The sequence below is a fragment of the Coenobita brevimanus genome, chromosome 95 (genome assembly GCF_032717465.1).
Source record: "Coenobita brevimanus isolate Jiangsu-jjx chromosome 95, ASM3271746v2, whole genome shotgun sequence".
NCBI lineage: Eukaryota > Metazoa > Arthropoda > Malacostraca > Decapoda > Coenobitidae > Coenobita > Coenobita brevimanus.
Window position 1 is genome coordinate 36,347,492 of NC_137048.1, and position 22,415 is coordinate 36,369,906.

At 44.2% G+C, this 22,415-nt stretch overlaps 1 protein-coding gene across 1 annotated transcript in view; it reads right to left on the reverse strand.

Annotated features, from left to right (window-relative positions):
• Positions 1-469: 469 nt before the first annotated feature.
• Positions 470-22,415, reverse strand: part of LOC145413291 (uncharacterized) — an 84,441-nt gene continuing 62,495 nt past the window's right edge. Inside the window, exons 3-5 of the mRNA XM_080283020.1 lie at positions 9,222-9,408; positions 6,976-7,145; positions 470-2,750 (exon numbers count right to left, since the gene is read on the reverse strand). Of these exons, the coding sequence (XP_080139146.1) occupies positions 470-2,750; positions 6,976-7,145; positions 9,222-9,408 (2,638 nt within the window). The remainder of the gene's footprint in view (positions 2,751-6,975; positions 7,146-9,221; positions 9,409-22,415) is intronic.

Here is a 22,415-nt window from a genome sequence, read left to right on the forward strand (position 1 = left end):
GAATATTAACACTTTTTGTATCCATGACACCTGTTGAGTGAGGTAGTAGACATGTAGGTATATTGGAGTAAACTCAAATCTTGCAAGCACATTAAAACCTGTACATATTGTTTGCAATACATTCAGTTGTTGAGTTTATGGCCGGAGTTGGAAGGTTATTGTACAAATCACTGTCATTTGAGAACCTCTATATGCAAATTCCTACTTCTATGTTTAACGGCAATATTATCTTATTCAGTTTGCTTTTAACAACAAAAATAAGAATTTTGCACATGAATCTTCTAGAGCGAGGATTTGGGCAGTATGCGAGATGAGGTCACTCTATGATAAATGTCACATTGGCTCTACGCTACAACAATAAACATTATCTAGTAATGATCTCTACAGCTGGAACCTATAGCAGGAACTCACTTGGAGTACATTTATGAATATTGATGGTCAGGTATTAACGATTCTAAATGCCCAAGAGTTAAGGAGCAGCTCCCAGAGAGTTGCCATGTTCAGGCTCTTTGTAATTTGACAAGCTGTTGTCAGATTCCTGAAGTGAGGAGTGGGAGGGTGCGGGTGAGGTGATGAGAGAGGACATTGGGGAGGTGAGGCTCACTCCCACCCCACTGCTGCCATTGCTGCTGTTGCTGATGCTCTGATTCTCCTCTTTGTATGGTATAGGTGAGGGTGAGAACAGCGTCTGAAAAGCACTACTGAACTGATCACTGGGTGGGGCAGGGCTGTATGGGGTCTGCTGGTAAAGGGGTGGGTTGAGGTACCCTCCCTCATCCAGTGGAGACTGACGATGATCTGGGTATGGGGGATCAGATATCTGAGTTTCCAATATGTAGCTCTCCTGATTTGGGATGTATGGTGCTGGGGAAGGTGTCAGGTTCATAGCATGGGGTGAGGGGCTAGACATCTCAATGGGGCTCTGTGAAAGATCCAAAGACTGGGGTGAGTTCATGAATGATCCGGGCGGTTTCATATCCTGATAGTTGAGGAGGTTGTTGCTGGCATTTATGATCTGCGTCACAGTGGAGTTTGGACTGTGACTCATGCTGTGGGAAATGTCCAGGACAGTGTGAACTGACTGGCTCATGGTTGGAGACTGCAATACTCCTGGAGAAGACGAGGGCTGGACTATTGTATGAGAGCTCTCCATCATTGTCTGTGGGGATAACATACTCTGAGGTGATTGCAGCATGCTGTGAGGTGATGGCATCATGGAATGGGGTGAATGAACCATGCTCTGGGGAGACTGCACCATGTTGTGGGGGGACTGGGAGGGGAGTGGGGGAGAATGGACAGACTGAAGCAAGGAGCTTGATTCTTGAGAGAGCTGTATCAAGCTATTTTCAGATTCCATTGATTGTAGCATCTGCTTCATTTGCTCCAAGCCATTGCCCTGTAGGACTTGCTTCATCTGTTCAATATCCATTCCATTTAGTAGATGTCTGATCTGCTCGCCAATCATCGCTTCAACTCTGCTTTTCACATCCATGTCACCACTAATTCTCTGTGGTTGATGATGGGGCAGGGAGATGGAAGCTGCACCTCCACCTTGTCTCTGTTGTGGTAGTGACATGTTTTCAAAAAGTGCTGCATGACGCCGAATTTCGTTTAAATTTCTTATAAGACCATCGATGAGAGCTTTGCCTGAGGCCTCTCCAAATTTCCAGTAACTGTAGTGCTGCAAGGTCGTTTGATAAATTTTGTTTCTCTCTGTCCCCTGCCCACCTTCCAAAACAATATGAAGAATGATCATGTATGCCATTCTAGAGTCCACGTTGAACTGCCGCAAGGAACTCATGATTTCTTTAAACTTGCTGAACACCTCCGGAGATTGGGATTTCTGAATCATGTTCATGTTTGTGATCATAGGCTGTGAGGGACTGTGAAGGTTGTGGTAGTTGCCTGTCTCCTCATCCAAAAAACTTGAAGCAAACACAAGAGCAATAACTGTTATATTTTTCTGTGTGGCCATGAGTTGGGACTGCTGGGATAGGGCATTGAACTCCTCATACTGGCGAAGGAATCTGGTGACTCTCTCAGCAAAGCGGGAATAAGTGGCCATAACCTCAGTGGGCTTGTTTGTGCAGTAGGGCAGCTGATGGTCTACCAGCTTTATGTTACTGATCACCCGTGTAACTATTTCAACCTCATTGGCATCCAAATACTGGGATGCAGGATTAAAAACTCTCTCGACAGGTACAATCTCCTCCTCATTCTCACGCTTGATTCCTCGGCACAAAGTTCTAATTGGACTGTTTTCCTGCTTCGGGGAGATGAGCTGCCGATTCACCATGTCTGAGCCCTGGTGTGCTAGAGGTGGGGGAATGGGTCCATACTGTATGGGAGTGAGTGGCCCCGAAATGGGAGTGGAGGGAGAGCTGTTGGGGGACGAACCAGTTGAACCCAAATCAACTGGCTGTGATGGGGGATGATAGGTTAGAGGAGAGGAGTGATTGTTTTGGTGACGTGAAACCACCAGGGTTTTAGCTGTGGCACTGTTTTGATAGTGGGAAGAATCCTTGGGGCAATCTGGGGAGAATGAATTAGAAGCCGGCCCTCTTCCATTTCCCCCACCAACCCCGCCATCTCCCCTATTGACCGCACCACCACCACTGCCACCAACGCTGCCATTGCCACCCTGGTTGTACATCATTCGCTTAGTGAGCCGAGTCTTCATCAGCTGCAGTCGCTCATCCTCACTCATCACCCATGACTTAGTCATGCCAATGCTCTCACACTTGGCAAATCTGTAAAGGACAGCTGTCATAAACAAGAGTTCAAAGTCTCTCTCTTTATCTATCATTCTATAGCCAGATGCCTAATCCCAGAAAGGGTGGCCACTAACAAATCACCTCCACAATCACATTGTAGATATTACACATTAACTCTCTAAGTATGAAGCTTTTTTCTTTATACATTATTAACTGTAGGTGTGAGGGAGGCAATGATGTGGAAAAAAATGTGGCTCTGTGGCAAGTATAAAAAGAAAGGCTGGAGTAAATGACTTTGGTGTATAGCTTGTAACAGTTAAGTCCACAAACGGTGCAGTGGTGCTTGAGGTAGCCAGCAGACTGTGAGGATTTCTTAATGTGTGTTATGTAGTAATATCCTGGTTGTAGATGACAGAATTGAAAGTCTTGTTTGGGGTGAATGCCACAGGAATGCAAGGAGTTCTGTTACCAGTTGAGTGCCAGAAACTGGCCACTTTAGCCAGGCACTCCAAAGAATCTTTGTTCAGGTTATGTTGAAGTTAATATTGTGAAAGTGAGGTCCATAAGTCTGTTGCAAAGTGAGTGGCTGCATTATAAAGCATAAGCACTCTTCATTACAATATTAGTTTGGGTTGTACTCCAGGACAGACTGTATCAAATTTTTTCCTACAACTGGAACTATAAATTGGGGAAAACTAACATATGAGCCCACAGACAGCAACGGAACTACAATATACTATCATTACCTGCTTCCTTGATTTCTGAAACTATTCATTACTCTAGGATCAACCTGGCTGGCAAAAGCAATGCTCTAAAATTTTTAAAAGGATACAAAGTTTTTCTGCATATGCACAATTCATATCACATGCACCTTGTTCCATCATCTGCCACACCACCTGGTAGTGGGTGTGGTTTTAATGGTGAGATGAGGAATGGGAAGCTAAGAAGAATGTAGAGGGATATAGTTAATGAGTGTTTGAGACAATGTGGTATGGAAGTAGATGAGGCTCAGGACCTGGCAAGGAACTCTGATTGGGTGAATTATACAGAGGAGCATATGACAAAGATCTGGCATCCCTTTTTTTTTTAAACTAAGTCAACTGAATGACTATCTGACAGGTGCAGGTGAAGTGCATCTATGAAGAACAGATGATTATTTTCAGCTTGGGGAGGAAAAGAGCTTAGAAATGATGTCCATTAAGCCTGTCTGTCATTACATGTACCTATTTATCTCATTCTTATGCATGTATTGTAGATCTCTGCTGCTGCAAAACAGTTTTATTTCACTTAGGAAAGACACATCATGGTGAAGGCAATTGAAGTCCCTTGATCCAATGACATATTTTATTTCAGCTACCACCAATCAATATCAATCATTACAGGACAGACCTCTACTAGTGACGTGACTGGTGAAGGGCAGTATCTAACCTGTCCATTTCCAAGTTTTTCCAAAGCTGAATAACTTTGCCTGGTGGTATCAATAGTTGACCATAAAATACATTCTCAGAGTAAAGTGGCTAAGCAGGACTGGTAGACTGTAGCAATGCACTTGGGGGTAAACTTTATGATGTAACCAGTAATTGCTTGGCTAATTTCACGGTCCTACGGTTTCACTTTCACCAACAAGAGAAGTCCAACTATCCACACATATACAGCATAGCCAAATTAAGATATTAAAAGGCACTGAAATCACACAAACACCTATATTAAAATGAAACTGTTGAGCTCTTCTAAAATCCAATTAATGTAAAAATCATATTAGCAATATTGTACAGATATAGATGTTGTTGCTTTATTGCTATTATTGTTGTTGTTGTTGTTATTATTATTACTATCATTATTATTATTATTATAATTATGATGATTATTATTATTATTATTATTATGCAATTTCCATTCACACTATTTATTTACTTTTTTGTGGCCCCAGCCTCATGAGCCCAGCAGACTGCAGCCAGACTTTGCCCATCTCTTATACTCCACTATCCTCTTTTCAGGGGATTGGGAGGGAGTTGAGAGGCATTTATATATATTTATCTATCTATTGCCAGATGCCTCAATCCTGTAATGGGTGGCCACAAACAAAATGCCTTCATGTCGCCCTGTCCCCCGCCATTTCACTGCCCTGCTCCCAGCTCACACCCCACTCTCTCATATACCTCTCTACTCCATCCCTCCATCTCATCCTTGATCTCCCCCTCCCTCTCCCCCCCTTCACCTCACTCACATATACTCTCTTCGTCAATCTCTCACTCTCCATCCTCTCCACGTGGCTAATCCATCTCAGCGTGTTTCTCCTAACACTTCCAATCACACCCACAGTTTATATAACTAAGCAAAATTGCAGCCTGGTTGTATTGGTGCCAATGCATGAAGGCCTCACTCTCCAGAACTGTACTTAAAATATATGTGAGAATTCTGCCAAACAAAATTAAAAATTACACATTACAAAACTGCACTGAAAATATAAAAGACACAACTGGATCTATTACGATGGTACCTCAGACTAATTTAAAACTATACCTGTATGTGCATGTTATATATACAGTATATATATATATATATATATATATATATATATACAGTATGTCCATCCATCCATCATCCAATCCCACGTTGCCCCAGGAGGAGCTTAGCAGTCCAGGGCTAGGCAAGTTGGTCTTGACATTTAAGATGACAGTGACCGGCCTCACTCATCCCTGAATGGCATAACGTGAGCAATAAACCCCAACCACCCCTTGGATATAAACCTTTACCGGCTCCTTACTTTGCCCCATGAGAAGCGTAAGAGCCAGGGGCTAAGCAGTTGGTCCCGGAATTTAAGATGAGAGTTATATATATATATATATATATATATATCCATCCATCCATCATCCAATCGTACACTGCCCCAAGAGGAGCATAGGAGCCCGGTGCTAGGCAGTTGGTCCCGAGATTTAAGATGAGAGTGACCAACCTCACTCATCCCTGAGTGGCATTACGTGAGCAATCAACCCCAACCACCCCTTAGATACAAACCTTCACCAGTTCAATCCGATTGGAGCGCAATATTTACCCACTAAACCACCTGGCACCAAAATTTGGTTATGTGGTTACCACCCTGTGTAGTAAACAGTTTCCTGGTGTACAGGAAACCATTTGGCTTGTCACTCAGTGTAGGGTCACCCACAGGCAGAAGGAAGAGGAAAGAATGAAGGAAAGAAAGACAGAAGAGGGAGTGTAAAGTCACCCGCAGGCAGAAGGTCAAGGAAAGAATGAAGGAAAGAAAGACAGAAGAGGATGGAAGAAAAGAAGGATGGAGGAGAGGAAAGGGCAGACACCCGACAGCAGCACTACATCGAGTGAGTGGATGGTGAGCGCTCCCACCTACCACAAAAATATATATATATATATATATATATATATATATATCCATCCATCATCCAATCCTATGTTGCCCCATGAGTGTAGGAGCCCAGGGCTAGGCAGTTGGTCCTGACCTTTAAGATGAGACTGACCAACCTCACTCATCCCTGAGTGGCATTACGTGAGCAATAAACCCCAACCACCCCTTGGATATAAACCTTCACCGGCTCAATCCGACTGGAGCACAATAACTACCCACTAAACCACCAGGCGGCAAAATTTGGTTGTATGGTTACCACCCAGTGTAGTAAATGGTTCCCTGGTGTACAGGAAACCATTTGGCTTGTCACTCAGTGTAGTGTCACCCACAGGCAGAAGAAAGAGGAAAGAATGAAGGAATGAAAGACAGAAGAGGGAGTGTAAAGTCACCCGTAGGCAGAAGGACGAGGAAAGAATGAAGGAAAGAAAGATAGAAGAAGATGGAAGGAAAGAAGGATGGAGGAGAGGACTGGGCAGACACCCAAGCGCAGCACTACATTGAGTGAGTGGATGGTGAGTGCCCCCACCTACCACAATATATATATATATATATATATTTTGCCATTTCATGTATTTTTTAGAGTACCAAAAAATTCAAGAAAAATAACTGCAGTACCATCACTACATATTTTCAAAATGCTGAGTGCTAATAGTGGCATGATACTTCTCTTTAAGGAGTGTACCATTATTAAGCTGTACATGAATTTACACTTATTCTTCACTTAAAATCACTCGTGATTCATTGCAAAGTTACTTTGAAGCCATTTTTTTTTTTCCTTTTAATAGCAGTTTACCTGCAAGCACAGCTCTCTCTCTTTCTTTCTCTGCCAGCCTATACCTCAACTTTACCCACCAGTACAAAGTTAAATACACTAACCTGCAGTACTTGCAAAACTTTCTAGATGCAATTGATATAGCACACTTCTGGTCGCCCCCACAGCGGAAGTGCTTGTAGGCATCATTCTGCACAGAGCGCCGGAAGAATGCTTTACATGAATCACAGGACAAGCCTCCAAAGTGCAAAGACTTGGCAATGTCTCCACAAACCTGGAAATCAACACAAAAATGAGCCCCAAAACAGTAAGATCTGGATGGGCACTGCCTCCAAAGTATGTGTATAAAGACTTGGCAAAATCTCCATAATCCTGCAAATCAACACCAAATGAGCCAAAGCATTAAATAATCTACGGTTAATTATAGGTACCTCATATTAATGATCATGGAAAGTACTGGTACATTAGCGTCAATGTACAGATAATGCTAAAGGTATAGTTTAACACTAAACTTCTTATTACTATACAGGATATACAGTACTTACAAAATATAGCAATAACTTACCATAATGGTACCTTCTCTCACAAGGAGAGAGAGAGTATGAAGGCTAACTAAGGTCCGCATCTGGTTAGAATGGGATGTGTGGACAAATTGCACTTGAAATATCTCATGTTTTGTGAAGAAGGAAAGTTAAACAAATTGCACTTGAAGTATCTCATGTTTTGTGAAGAAGGAAAGTTAAACAGAGAATTATGTTATCTCTGGTATGCATAATTTGGTGCTGTGTCTGGTTCTGAGTGAAGAACAAGCAGAATGGTGGCCATACATCATTCTCACTGGCTAATGGAAGCTCTGGTGCTGAAGAGAGATGCCTTCATGTGGAGGCACTGATATAACTGGGTAGCTCAACTGCCTCGTTATCCTGAAGTCCCTCAACTACTTCCCTGCCCCTCAAAAGAAGGAAGGTGGACTAAAGAAGGGTACTTTAAGCCTGCTGTCCACTGGGTTCATGTTTCAGATAAGTCTGAGGTCTTAACAACACAATGAGATTCACAATACTAAGGCCTGCACTCTTAATCAACTGATAGATTTTCTATTATGTTCTTGCTGTTGTCAGACAAATTTTTCAACTTAGTATAGATTTTTAACACTGGAAAGCAAGCAGGACTATGCAGCATTTTCGCTGGGTAGGGGCTTCTCCACATTTGGTCTTGATTATTTGACCCCAGGTTCATTACCTATGAACCTAGTGGACTGCAAGCTAAAGTTGCCCTTTGCATGCATTCCACTATCCTCTTTTCAGGGGACAGGAAGGAACTGATGGAAATTTGCACAACTAGGTAGCATAGCCACCTGGTTATCAGTGCCATCAAAAGAAGGCATCCCCCTCCAGCACCAACCTCTGACTTCTTCATTCCACAGTCACATCTTTTTATCTTGTTCTTGCTGCTGTCAGATGATTTTATTAAACTTAGAAATAATCTCTATTACTTAAGGGGTTAATCAATGCTTTATCTAACCCCTGTACATGTAAAAGTCCCCTCTCAACTGAATAAAAGCCACAGGAAGTAGCAACAATACAATAAGAACTTGTCATCTACATTAAACTCTACCTATCTGCACAAAAGCCTCCTTATCAACTTCCCAATCTACACCAAAGCCTCTTCACCAATTTCTATCTATGCCAAAACCTCCCCATCGATCTTCCTATCTACACCAAAGACTCCCCATCAATCTCCCTATCTACACAAAAGCCTCCACATCACTCTCCCCATCTACACCAAAAACTATCCACTGCTGCCCCATCACTCTCCCTGTCTACACCAAAACCTACCCTCAATCTCCCTATCTACATCATTGCCTCCACATCACTCTTTCTATCTACACCAAGACTTACCCATCAATCTCCCTATCTTCACCAAAGCCTCCCCATTAACCTCCTTACCAACACCATGGCCTCCCTATCGACACCAAAGCCTCCCTATCTGCACCAAATGCTTCTTATCAATATCAAAGCCTACCTATCAATCTCCCTATGTACACCAAAGCCTTCCTACCAATCTCCCTATCTACATCAAAGGCTCCATATCAATGCCAAAGCCTCACTGTGTGCACCCACCTAAAAGACACACACACCAAAGCCTCACTGTGTGCACCCACCTCACAGACACACACCAAAGCCTCACTGTGTGCACCCACCTCACAGACACACACCAAAGCCTCACTATGTGCACCAATTTGACTGTGACACACTCTAAAACCTAGCCATGTGTACCCACTCGACTGAGATGCACCAGAGCTTTCCTATGTCCACCCACATGATGGAGATGCTTCCCTGTGTGCACCCACCTGACAGAGACGCACAGGCTTCCTTGATGGTGTGTCGCCATTGCCGGGGACAGCTGCCGGGGGGTTCCGTGGCACCACAGACATCCTGGCAGTGCCCCCCACCCCACCACCACTGTTGCTCACCACACTGCCCCCACCGCTAGCCACGCCTATCTCACTGCCCTCCTGCCCTCTGTGGACAAAGGAACTTGTTTAACGTATGGCGGAGCATGGGAGGACGGTAAGTGGTTCCTGCACTGTAAAGAGGAGCTACGATGAATGGCATTATACAGTGCATGACAAGTAGTTATAGGTATTGGTGATGCAGGGAAGGTTATGTTAGGTTATGTTATGCTGTTATTTTTTTTTTTTAATGCAAGACAGAAGGAACCAAAGGCCAGGTGCCCGCAAGATTGTTCCCTCCAAGGAAAAGCAAAAACAAGAATACAGAGAGCCAAAATTCATGATCAGTTCATTTTGACATGCCTGGACACACTGTGTTTGAAAGACTGGAGATCATAGGCAGTGGGAAATAAAGACAGAGGGAAAACTTCCAGAGCTGATTTGCTGCATATATGAAGGACTGGGAGTAACGGTTCCTGAAATAACTGCTGAGAAGGACACTGAGAGATGTGAATGGAAAAGTGAACGGTGGAGTCATCAGCGTATGAGTGGATAGGGTTAGATGCACAGCTTAAAGGTCACTGATGAATAAAAGGAAGAGAGTTGGAGATAGGACAGAGCCCTGAGGAATACCGCTACTGATAGCTCTAGGAGAAGAATGGTGGCCGTCTAGAACAGCAGCTACAGCGTGACCAGAAAGGAAGCTAGAGATAAAGGCGCAGACAGAAGGTTAGAAACCGTGAGGGGGCAGTTCGGAAATCAATGATTTATGCCAGACTCTTTCTAAAACCTTTGAGATGTCAAGAGCAATGGTATAGCTTTCGCCACAGTCCCGTAAGGAGGATGACCAGGAGTCTGAAAGGTACGTGAGAAGATCGCCAGTGGAGCGTCCCTAGGAACCCATACTAACGATCAGAGTGATGATTGTAACAAGAAAGGTGCTTTAAAATTTTCTTCAAGAATTGACTCAAAAAAACTTTTGAAATCCATCCATCCATCCATCATCCAATCCTATGTTGCCCCATGAGGAACGTAGGAACCTGGGGCTAGGCATGTTGGTCCTGACATTTAAGATGAGTGATCAGCCTCACCCATCCCTGAGTGGCATTATGTGAGCAAAACTTTTGAAAGACAGGAAGTTAAAGCAATTGGGTGATAGTTCGAGGGCTGGGAATGGTCACCCTTCTTTGGGACAGGCTGAATGAGAGCAAACTTCCAGCAGGAAGGAAATGCTCAAGTTGACAGACAAAAATGAAAGAGTTTACCTTGGCAAGGTGTAAGCACAGAGGCACAGTTCTTGAGGACAACAGGAGGGACCCCATCAGGTCCATATGCCTTGTTAATAATGAGGCTAGTGATGGCAGAAAATACATCAACTGGAGAAATTTTAATGTCAGCCATGAGGAAGTCAGAGGCGGGGGGTGGGGAAGGGGGCGTGGAGTGATGGAGGAACAGCATCGGAATCGTCTAAGGTGGAATTGGAGGAGAAAGTCTGAGCGAAGAGTTCTCTTTTATCAGTAGAAGAAATAGCTACAGAGGAGGGATGGATGATGAAGTAAAGTTGTTAGAATGGTTTCTGGCATGGTGCCAGAGGAAGCGGGGAGAATCAGAGTTCAGAGCATTTAGTACGAATGAAGTTATTTTTAGCAGAGTGATGGACAGACTTAGCATGATTCTGGGCAGAAACATAAAAGAGATGAGATTCAGGGGTGGGTTGGCTCCGGTACCTTTGGCGGCCTTCTTCTTGTGGACAGCATTACAACACGTGTGATTAAACTTTTTTTTTTTTTTTTTTTTTTTTTTTTTTTGCATTAGTAAAAGGATATGAAAAAATAATTTATGCTTCCATGTCCGAGAGAATAACCTCCATAATCAGCAAGGCACACACAGATGGCTCTCGGCCATGGAAGCAATAATTATTCCAGGGAAAATCAAGTGTTGGCTGAGGGCCTCCCAATCAGCAGCTCTAACGTGGCGCAACCGACGCTTTTTGGGCGGGACCACAGGCCTTATTGGAGCGACAGGACAGGTTAAGGTGATAAGATTGTGATCAGAGGAGCCCAAACAGAGGAATGATTAACAGCAAGCTGCTCTAGGTCATTAAGGATAGAAAAGAAGTAGGCTTGTTCACCAAGTGGGTCAGTGAAAGGATATGAGTGCTAAAGTTGGTGGTGAACATTGAAATCTCCTAGAATGGAGATTTCAGAGAAAGGAGAGACTAATAAGATGTGTTCCATCTTAGCAGTAAGATAGTCAAAGAATTTTTCATTGTCAATAGAATTAGGGGATAAGTAAACAGCACAGATATATTTAGTCTGAGAATGACAGGATAGTCGAAGCCAGGGTAAAGTAATTCAGAAGATTCAAGTTCAGGAACACAAGAGCAAGATATGTCATTGTGTACATATACACAACAGCCACCTTTGGCTTTGAAATGAGTACAGAGAAAGTAGGAGGATACAGAAAATGGTCTGCTATCAGTTGTCTCAGAGAGCTGAGTCTCAGTTAGGAAGAGAAGATGAAGTTTAGAGGAGAGGTGGTGCTCCACAGAAAGAAAGTTAGAGGAAAGGCCACGAATGGTGCGGAAATGAAGAAGTGAGTCAGACAGTGGTTCCAGACAATTCGCTTGGTCGTCACGGGGAGAGGGGCGGATTGTTGGGGCTTTGATGATGTCCCCCCTCCCTCTAGGGACTCCGAGGCTTGTTGTAACGATGCCATTTTTGTTTAAATTTTGAAGAGGAAGTGTAGTGTGTAATGAGAATGTACTTTGGTTTAACAACAAGAGAACTTGTACTGGAGAGCATGCTGGCCTACTCTCTGTGTTACTGAAACAATGAAAAAGTTCAGCAAAGGGGGATGGTCATGAGTTAGTCCCGAGGGCTGATGAAACGGGAGCTCCAGCTCTCATCGGCTTTCCATCCACCTTGGGAGTACCGCCCTGTTCGACTGGTGCTACAGTCTACTCCCTAGGTTAGCTTGGGTTCGGTTTGCTTTGGGCTGGGTTGAATAATGTAAGGTGAGGCTGTTGGGCTGGGTTGGGTTGGGTTGTGTTGGGCTGGGTTGGGTTGGGTTGGGTTGGGATGGACTGGACTGGGCTGGATTTGATTTGATTTGAATTGTTTGGGTTGGTTTACGATGGGATAGGCTGAGGTGCTCTCTCTCTCTCTCTCTCTCTCTCTCTCTCTCTCTCTCTCTCTCTCTCTCTCTCTCTCTCTCTCGTATATAATCATCAACATAATAACCTAAAACTTTAAACAGCATCAATAAACATTCTCTTCTAACTGTTTAAAACTACTCTTTAATGATTGTCAATTAAACAGAGTGGAGGAAGATGGCTAAGAATGAGAAAGGGTGAGAATGAGAAAGCCTGAGAGTGAGGATGGGTGAATGAGAAGAGTGAGGAAGAGTGAGTGAGAACTGTGAACGAGCATGCGTTGACAGTGACGATGAAAGTGTGCGGGGAATGAAAGGAGGGTGAATGAGACGCATGGGGGTGCAGGCAAGAGTGAGGATAAGAGCTAGGGTGAGAGTGAGGATGAAGGTGAGAGTGAGAATCATGGATAAGGATATGGATTAAGCCCGGGAGTGCGGACGAGGGATGGGGGTTACTGACGATGAAAGAGTGGGGTGAAGATGAAGGTACGTGTGAAAGTGAGAAAGGTGAGGGTAAGGGTGACCGCGAAAAATGATGAGGGTGAGGACGAGAGTGAGTGTGATGATGCGAATGAGGGCGAGAAAGAACAAGGGTTAGGTTGAAGGCAAAACCTAAGAGTGACAGTGAGAGTATGCAAGACGTGTGACAAAGATAAGGGTGACCATGAGCGAGGCATAAGGCTGGGAAATCCAAGAACTGGGGGAAAACGAACCTAAACTAACACGATGGTAAGGGTAAAATTAAAGTAGACCTCATACCTGGGCAGAAAATATTGCTTGTAAGGATGATAAGCAGGGGAAGACGGTCTGAAGTAATACGTCGCCCCAGCTACCATATCGCCATTTCCCATTCCGTGATTTTCGTAATGGCATGACTTGAGCTGCATTATGTTCGACTGTAACAGTTCCCTTACTCTGCAAACTTGCGTTTTGAAACTCCCGCCAAAATGCAACATACGTAAAAAGGAGTAAGATAACGACGACTGTTGCTAGCTGGTCGTTACTATACTGTTCTCATTTTAACTTGGCCTAAAATAATCATCTATTATCTTGAATGCTGAACTGTAACAGCAGATCAAAACTAGAATACGATGTTAGTCACGAAGACGTGCTGTGGAAAAGATGCAGAACCGCAGAAATGTCTGTCAGTGAGTTACACGAAATAGGCTGGAAAAGGATGAAAATTTGCGCCAAGTGAAGGTGAACGAACAATAAGAAGTGAGTGTTGTTGTGCTTGTAATGATCGTACACTTCGTGAGATTTATCGAACAATGGTTGAGTCATCGCACAAACAATTTTTGACACCCTTACTCATTATACACACCGATGTACACTATAAGAATGAGAGTTGCGTACCCTACACAAATATCAAAGAACACACATCGCCTCGGAATTCTTGCCAACAATTCTGGCATTTCGTACACAGCCTATTGATTGTCGCGTACACACCAGCTTGAAGTCTTGTACATAGTCACACACTTCTTTGAAAATCTATGACGAAGTTATACAAGCTGAGTGAACCATCTGCGTACACAATGAAGGAATATTCGTATGAAGCTCTGGAGTTCTCCTGCATGAAAAACAAATTAAATAAATAAAAAATAAAAGGAATATACAGGTGTACATTCTCTGACCAAGGACAATACGAGCTGCCAATCGGTTTTGAAATTCTCCACCTCCACAAACACTTCAAAAATGACATGTACTAGAAGTACATACATGTTTTCTATCAAAATCAAGTAGAAGACAGTATTAAAAAACACTTGCATCGATTCGCTCCAAAAATACAGTTCATGCACTCTACAGTAAACTATAATATTTTTTCATCAAATCGGAGTGACATGACTCCGAAATTCACTTGCATCAGAGACATGCAAAATGATTTATGCTTGCGCAATCTGGGGGTTGCTTTAGAATTCTCGTATGCACAGCATCACCTCCAGTATATAATTATTTCAAACGGATGATGAGGGTCTAAGATATCGGTTGCTGTCTTCGCCATCTAAAACGCTTGGACTAACTTCTTGCATTCTCCGGGATGTCTAGAACATTTCGAGTACCGTAACTACATTTCCTTGCTTAGAGAGGCACCGTCTTCCCCGACACTATCTCCTGCACTGTAGCATAGATTATATACTGAGATAAGAACTGCGGGTACGATCTGGAGTCGAATTTATAAAGGATCTAAACCAATTCAGGGATTTTCGAGTCCTCGGTAAAAGTTTTAAGTGTGTTCACAGGCCCGTTTTTGTTTTTCATCTCTTTTTCACGTTAAATTCGCTCTCATTTGACTGTAAAGTACTGAGTTGTTGTATAAATGAAGGAACAAACATACAATGACTTAAGCTTAGTTTATAAATATGAATCCTGATAAGACAGGCCGGAGTGAGTGAGTGAGAGAGCAACCAATGAGAACAATGTTGACACTATCTCTGCGTTGGGATTGGCCAGTGAAAGTTTGGCGTTTAGATATATAGACAGAGGGACATTAAGAAACACAAAGATTGATAAAGACAGATAGACATAAACAGAGAGGGGGAAGGGAAGGGGAGAGAGAGAAAAGAGAGCGAGAGGGTGGACCAATGAGAACAATGTTGACGTTATCGCTGCTTTGCGATTGGCGGGAGAAAGTTGACAGACAGACGGGCAGGCAGATAGACACAGAAAGACATATAGATATACCGAGATAGAGAGAGGGAGAGGGAGAAGAGGGGGAGGGAGAGAAGAGACAGGGAAGAGAGATGAGAGTGGGAGAGAGAGAGAGAGCGCGGACCAGTAAGAGCCAGGTTGACACTATCACAGAGGTCTGATTGGCGAATGAAAGTTTAGATGTTTCTGTATATCTTATGTGAGTTACAGTTACATAACAGAGGGTATGGTTTGGGGATACAATGGGGAACTGTACCCATCCTGTAATAGGGATCTTTTGTATTTCGTTCGTCATACAGTGAGACGATTTAATTCAGCACTAGAATTACGGTGAATGTGGTGTGTGTGTGTGTGTGTGTGTGTGTGTGTGTGTGTGTGTGTGTGTGTGTGTGTGAGAGAGAGAGAGAGAGAGAGAGAGAGAGAGAGAGAGAGAGAGAGAGATTACAGCAGTCTCAGACATGAAGTTAGTGTGATACAGTTGGGGCACACACACACACACACACACACACACACACACACACACACACACACACACACACACACACACACACACACACACACGATCCAAGCAGTCTACGAAGAATTCAGATACACACACACAAAAAATAAAACCTGGAACAGAAGCATGCAAACAAGGACATAAAAACAAATGCCTGGAAGAAACATAAAACTTATATCCAGAAAACACACACACACACACACACACACACACACACACACACATGAATCTCGAAAAATGCATGAAGAGGCCACGTTAAGTTGGGTTGGGTTGGATGATGTTAGGTTAGAGTGGGTTAAGGTGGGCAGGTTGGACTGAGCTGGGCTGGGTGGGTTTGGTTTGGTTTGGTCTGGGTTGGGTTGGGTGAGGCAGGGTTGGCTTGGTTTGGTTTGGTTGGGCTGGGATAGGTGTGACTGGATTCGGCAGAGTTAGGTCAGGTCAGATTATGTTAGGCTCGTGTATGTTAGGTTAAACTAGATTAGCTTAGGGTTGAGGCATAAAAACTTATGGCTTACTGGAAGAGGTATAAAAAAAAACACATTCCAGCACACACCCTACCATCCTGGAGAGGGAGGGAGGGAGGAGGGGGTGACATGGAGGACAATGGTATATATCATGTATTCCTGGACTAAACATATTAACGAATTTACCCCTTCAATACGATGGTGTACTTTTGATTTCTTGCTGCTTTCACCTATATTTATTTATCTATTGTGAGGTCATTTTGTAGCGTGTGGGTTTAGGGTACTCTAGCTCCTACGGATCAAAAAGTCTGTACGAAGCTAAATATAATCGTCTGTAGATAACAACTTACAAAATGAAGCACGTAATCTGCCTGCAGAGAGAAAAAAAAGGTGCAAGTGGTATAAAATAAAAAAAACAAATTTTGCTCCATAAAGGCGAAGGCACAGACACAAGCATGAAATAAATCAACTGGAATCCTGCAAGAGGCATGCAACTGTAAAAAATGGCTCCAACAATGTTTTAAAAAAATGCAAAATAAATTCCAGGTACAAGAAAATACATAACGGCTGTAAACACGCAATCATAAAAAATCATCTGGAATTAGGAAAAAAAAAAAAGAACTGCAAACGTCAAGCAGAAAAATAACAATCATACATGTGATTGGAATTCTTAAAAACACACAAATTCCACAAAAAACACACACACACACATAAAGGCTATAAACACAAACACGCTATTATCTGGAATTTTGAAACAAACTTGCCAACTTCAAGTATAAAAACGAGGGAGTGGAATCCTGGAATGAGAGGGGACCATTCCTACGCAGTTCATACCACCGAGATCTGCATGTTACTGAGGAGGAGGAGGAGGTGGTGGAGGAAGACAGAAGAGGAACAGGAGAGACTGAGACGAAACGAATGGAGGAAAAAGAAGCGCATTGGTTAGGCTATAAACTGGTGGACACGGAGGGTGGAAGAGGAGGAGGGGGAAGAGGAAGGGTGGAAAGAGGAGGGAAGAAAAGAGAAGGAGAGGGAAGAGGAGGAACGGGAAGAGAAGGGAAGAAAGAGAAGAGGGAAGGAAAGAGGTGGAGAGTGAAGATGAGAACAATGAGAGATAAGAGGAGGGGAAGGACAGGAAGGAAGGACGAGGGGAAAGACTGGGAAGAGAAAGGGAAGAGGAATGGAGGAAGAGGGGAGAGAGGTGGAGGGATGATGGGAGAGGGGAGAGACGAAGAGGAGGTAAGAGGAAAGGAGAGGAAGACTAGAAGAAGAAAGAAGTGAAGAAGGAAGAGGAATGACAGAATAAGAAACATAAAGGAATGATACAAGGAAGAAAAAAGATGAAAAAAAAAAAAGTCAATTGGAAGAGGTAAGAAAGATGGAAGAAGAAAAAGAATACTAAGAAGAAACAAATATGGAAGCAAGAAGAAAATGACAAAAAATAGGTAGGTGAGAAAAATGGAAGAGAAAATACAGATGGAAGAAGAAAAACAACAGGTACGAAAGAGGAAAGAAGAAAGGGAGGAAAAAGAGGAGGTATGAGACGAAGGAGGAGGTAGGAGACGGATGAGGGGAGAGGGAGGTGGAGAGGAATGGAAGAGGGAAGGAGTTACTGACGAGGCTATAAAACTGGAGGAGGAGGAGGAGGAGGAGGAGGAGGAGGGGTGAGAGAGAGAGAGAGAGAGAGAGAGAGAGAGAGAGAGAGAGAAGGGGGGTGTACGGGGGAGGGGGAGGATTCTGGCCTTGGTTGGTACGAGTGGGGTGGGAAGCTAAGCGGAAGTGGAAGGGGAGGGGAGAGAAGGGGAGGAAAGGAGAGAGGAGAGGGTAGGGGAGGGGTAGAGGACTATGTATGGAAGAGAGGGGAAGAGATGAAGGATTGGAGAGGGAAGGGGGAAGCAGGGTGGGGAGGAGAAAAAATTATGTATGGGAGAAAGGGGAAGAGATAAGGTATTGGGGAAGGGAGGGAGGAAAGTAGGATGTGGGATGGAGGAAAGTGGGTGTATGGAAGGAGAGAAAAGGCGGAGGAGAGGTAAAAGATTGGGGAGGAAAGGGAGGGGAGGGGTGGGGAGAAGGGGGAGGGAGGAGAGATGGAGAGGGAAGGGGAAGAGAAAAGGGGAGGGAGAGGGAGCGGGATAGGGAGAGGGAGGAGAAGCAGGGAAGGGAGAGGAAGGAAGATTGCGAGTAAAACTGGGAGAAGGAGAGGGGTAAAGGGAGAAAGACAGGAAGAAGGAAAAAAAGAAAGAGAGAAGGAGAAGCAGAGTGAGAGAGAGAGGAGAAAGAACATGAGAGGGAGAGTTGTGCCTCTTCTCCCTCACACACTACTCTTCACATTACTACTTCTCAGATATGGTCAAGATCCCCCCCCCCCTCTCGTCTCTCTCTCTCTCTCTCTCCACGCTCACACACACACCGTCTTCTAACCTTTTCAGTCATATAGCTGTAACAGAGAGAATATTGTGTGTGTGTGTGTGTGTGTGTGTGTGTGTGTGTGTGTGTGTGTGTGTGTGTGTGTGTGTGTGTGTGTGTGTGTGTGTGTGTGTGTGTGTGTGTGTGTGTGTGTGTGTGTGTGTGTGTGTGTGTGTGTGTGTGTGTGTGTGTGTGTGTGTGTGTGTGTGTGTGTGTGTGTGTGTGTGTGTCCAAAATAGCCTAGACTAGGAGGGGGTGGCGGCACAGCACTCACAGCAGACCGTGACCCACTTTGCTGTTGCTGCCTCACTACAAGCAATACTACCACGCCCAACTACCACAAGTAATATCATACCTTACTACTGCTACAACTACCACTACTACTGCTACTATCACTGTCTGCTAATACTTCACCTATCATATAACTACAGTACCACAACTACTACTACCATACAATAATACAACTGCTTGCTACTACTACACCTATACCACTACTACAACAAAAACAGTTACTATCACCAACACCTTTACTACTACTACTACTACTACTAAAGTACATATTATCTACCTAATGAGGGAACTTACTGCTTCTACCATAATAATTTTAAGTCATCATCTGAAATTACTTATAATGAGGGGATAAAAAAGATGGGGTGAGGAGGAGGTGTGGAGGGAAGAATATACGGTGAATACTAGGGGGGAGGTGGAGGGAGATGGGGAGAGGGAGAGAAGGGGCAGGGAGAAGGGGAGGGGGCGAGGAGGGGAGGAAGGGGAGAGGGAGTGAAGGGAGAAGGAGAGGGGAAGTGGATGGGAGAGAGGAGGGGAGGGAGGGGAGGGGGAGGAGGTAGAGGAAAGGGGTAGTAGAGCTGACATGAAAGAGAAGGGAAGGGGTCAAGGAGTACGAGAGGGGAGGGGGAGGGGGAGAGAAGGGGAGGGAGAGAGAGAGAGAGAGAGAGAGAGAGAGAGAGAGAGAGAGAGAGAGAGAGAGAGAGGGGGAATGAAGAAGGAGATTAAGGGTTGCTGGGAAGAATAAATATTTAAAGGAAAAGAAAAAGTAAAAAAAAAAAAAAAATGAGAAAGGGGAGAGAGAAAGAAAGAGGAGAGAGAAAAGTGAGAGAGGGAACGACTTGAGGGAGGAGGGAAATATTTTGGGAAGTCCAGCTGAGAGCAAGAGAGGTAGGTAGGCAGGTGGGTGGGTGGATGGGTTTGTCGGTGGGTCGGTAAGTATGTCGGTAGGTATGCGAGTAGGTAGGTGGGCGGGCAGACAGGTAGGTTGAAATGTGGTAGATGTGTAAGTGGGAAAATCAAACAATATTCTCTGTATATATATCGGGAGGTATATAACTAGGGACACGTAGGTGGGCAGGTGGGTCAAGAGGTATGCTGGAATATCGGATGTGGGTGGGAGGTAGGTAGGCAGCTAGGTATCAAAAAGGTAAGTGCTGATGGGTAGGTTAGCAGGTAGGTAGGCAGGTAGGTAGGCAAGCAAGTATGCCAGCTAGGTGGGTGGGAGGTCGGTGGGGGTGGTGAATAGGTAGGTTGGAGACAGGATGATAGGTAGCGCTGGTAGGTGAGGATGGTGTGTTGGTAGGTGGGTAGGCAGGTGGGCAGGTAAGTTAGTAGGTAGGTGGTAGGCAGACTGGTGAGTAGGTAGGTGGTAGGTAGACTGGTAAGTACGAAGGTAGGCATGGAAAAAAGTACCTGTAGATTAGTGAGTCAAAGTGAATGGTCTGACAAGGTGACTGTACAGGTGGGGGAGCATGTTTAAGCAGTGAGGAGGTAGGTAGGTACATAGGTGAGAAGATAGGTAAATAGGTAGGCACACAGGTAAGTGGGTAAGTAGGTAAGAAGGTAGGTAGGTAAGTAGGTAAGATGGAAATAAGTGGGTGGGTGTGTGGATGGGTGTGTAGAGGCATGTTTTTTCACCACAACACTTACACTTCACACTGTCCTCACACCACTGCGATACGAGTGGGCTGGAGTGGACTGGTACGGGTCTGAGTGGCTGTTAAAGGTCGGAGGGGGCTGGTTGGGCGCTCTGGGTTAGCTGTCAAAGGTCTGATCAGGGTCTGAATGGACTGCTAGGGATCTGACTGGGGTTTGAGAGGGCTGAGTGGGTCGGAATGAGCTGGTATAGGTCTGAGTGGGCTATAAGTGGGTTGTAAGTAGCCTTGATAGGGTCTGGGTGAGCTGGAAAAGTGCCTGAGTGAACTGCAGATGAGTCTAAGTGAGCTGAGTACAACATTTAAGTAGGAGACAGGGCAGCTTGACGACGGGGGACAGAATAACAGAAGACCCTTTTGTGATTAAGGCGTATGGCTATAGACAGTGACAGACAGACAGACAGATACAGATAGATCAAATAAAGAGATGGATACGTATTGATTACATAAATACAGATGGACAGGTAGACAGACTGATAGATACTGGCTAACAGGTAGACAAAATTAATACGAACAAACACATTATGGTAAAAAAAAAAAAACTATCGGTACTGCAGTGCTAAATGAAAACTCACCCAAACAGAAAAAATTACCAGAAATAACAAAAATAAATGAATTCAAATACAAAAATATTCCCCGGTACAAAAAAATACAAAATAAACAAATGTAATACCAATTCATACACACAAATATTTCATCGTACTTTCAGTGAGCGATAATTTCTGCTCCACTGGCCTGAGAAATTATGGATGTTTCAAATTATTTCGTCTCGTTTCATCAGATTTCGTGATAATTCAATATCGGTGTGCATTTCCCCGAGATTTATTTTCATGAGAATAAAATTTCTTAGTCTCTCTCTCTCTCTCTCTCTCTCTCTCTCTCTCTCTCTCTCTCTCATATCTTCCTCAATTTTCCCCTCTCCGGGACTGAAATTTCTAAGAGTTCTCAAGTGAGTGAAGTTTGCCTCTTGTCGGCTCTCTCTCTCTCTGTCTCTCTCTCTCTCTCTCTCTCTCTCTCTCTCTCTCTCTCTCTCTCTCTCTCTCTCTCTCTCTCTCTCTCTAACTTTTTCCTTTTAATTGAAAGAAAAACAATGGAAGTGAGAAAAATGTACCAAAACTGGATGAAAGTAAAGAAAAAACTGAGTTAAAAAAGACAAACCACAAACTGTCTAGTCCCACTTCACGGCAGGAGAGACTAGGAAAACAGAGAGAGAAAAATTAATACAAAAACTAATTATATCGTTAGCCCTGAAAGCTTTCCGCAACGCTCCCGGTTGCTATGATAACGCTTTCTCTTGGAACCAACTCCTCCTCCACCGCCGCCTGCAAAAATGACCTGCCTTGCCCACTCCTTGTGCATGGAGTGAAGGAGAAGAGAAAAGGAAAAAACTGAAGTGACCGAACACGCAAAGACAAGGAAGAAAATCCATGTAACTTGAAAACAAAGAAGAAAAACAGGAAATGGAATAAAAAAAACACAGGGGCTTGAGAGAGAAAGAAAACGGAGGGCACAGAGGGGTCATTTATACTGAGGCAAAAGTTAATAGAATTGGTGGGCAAAAATTAGATCAGAAAACCCACAGAACTAGGCCTGTTTTTTTGAGGACTGAGTGGAGGGGGAGGGAAAGAGGAGAGGGGAGGAAAAGAGAAGAGAGGAGGGAAAGAGGGGAAGTGAGGAACGGGAGGGGAGAGAGAGAGAGAAGGGGGGAGGGGAAGGGAGAGGAGACGAGAGTGAAGATGGTAGGAGGGCCGAAAGGGACAAAGAGAGGGAGAGGGAGAGGTGATGGATGGAGAAGGGAGAGGTGAAGGATGGGGAAAGGAGAGGGAGAGGAAGAGGGAGAGTTGAAGGACGGAGAAGAAAATGGAGGAACGGGAGATAAAACCAATGGAAGAAGAAGACAGCGGGAGGGGAGGAGGAAAAGGGAGGAGGTATTGATGTTAAGGGAGAGGGAGAAGCAGAAGGGAGTAGGGAAAGGGAG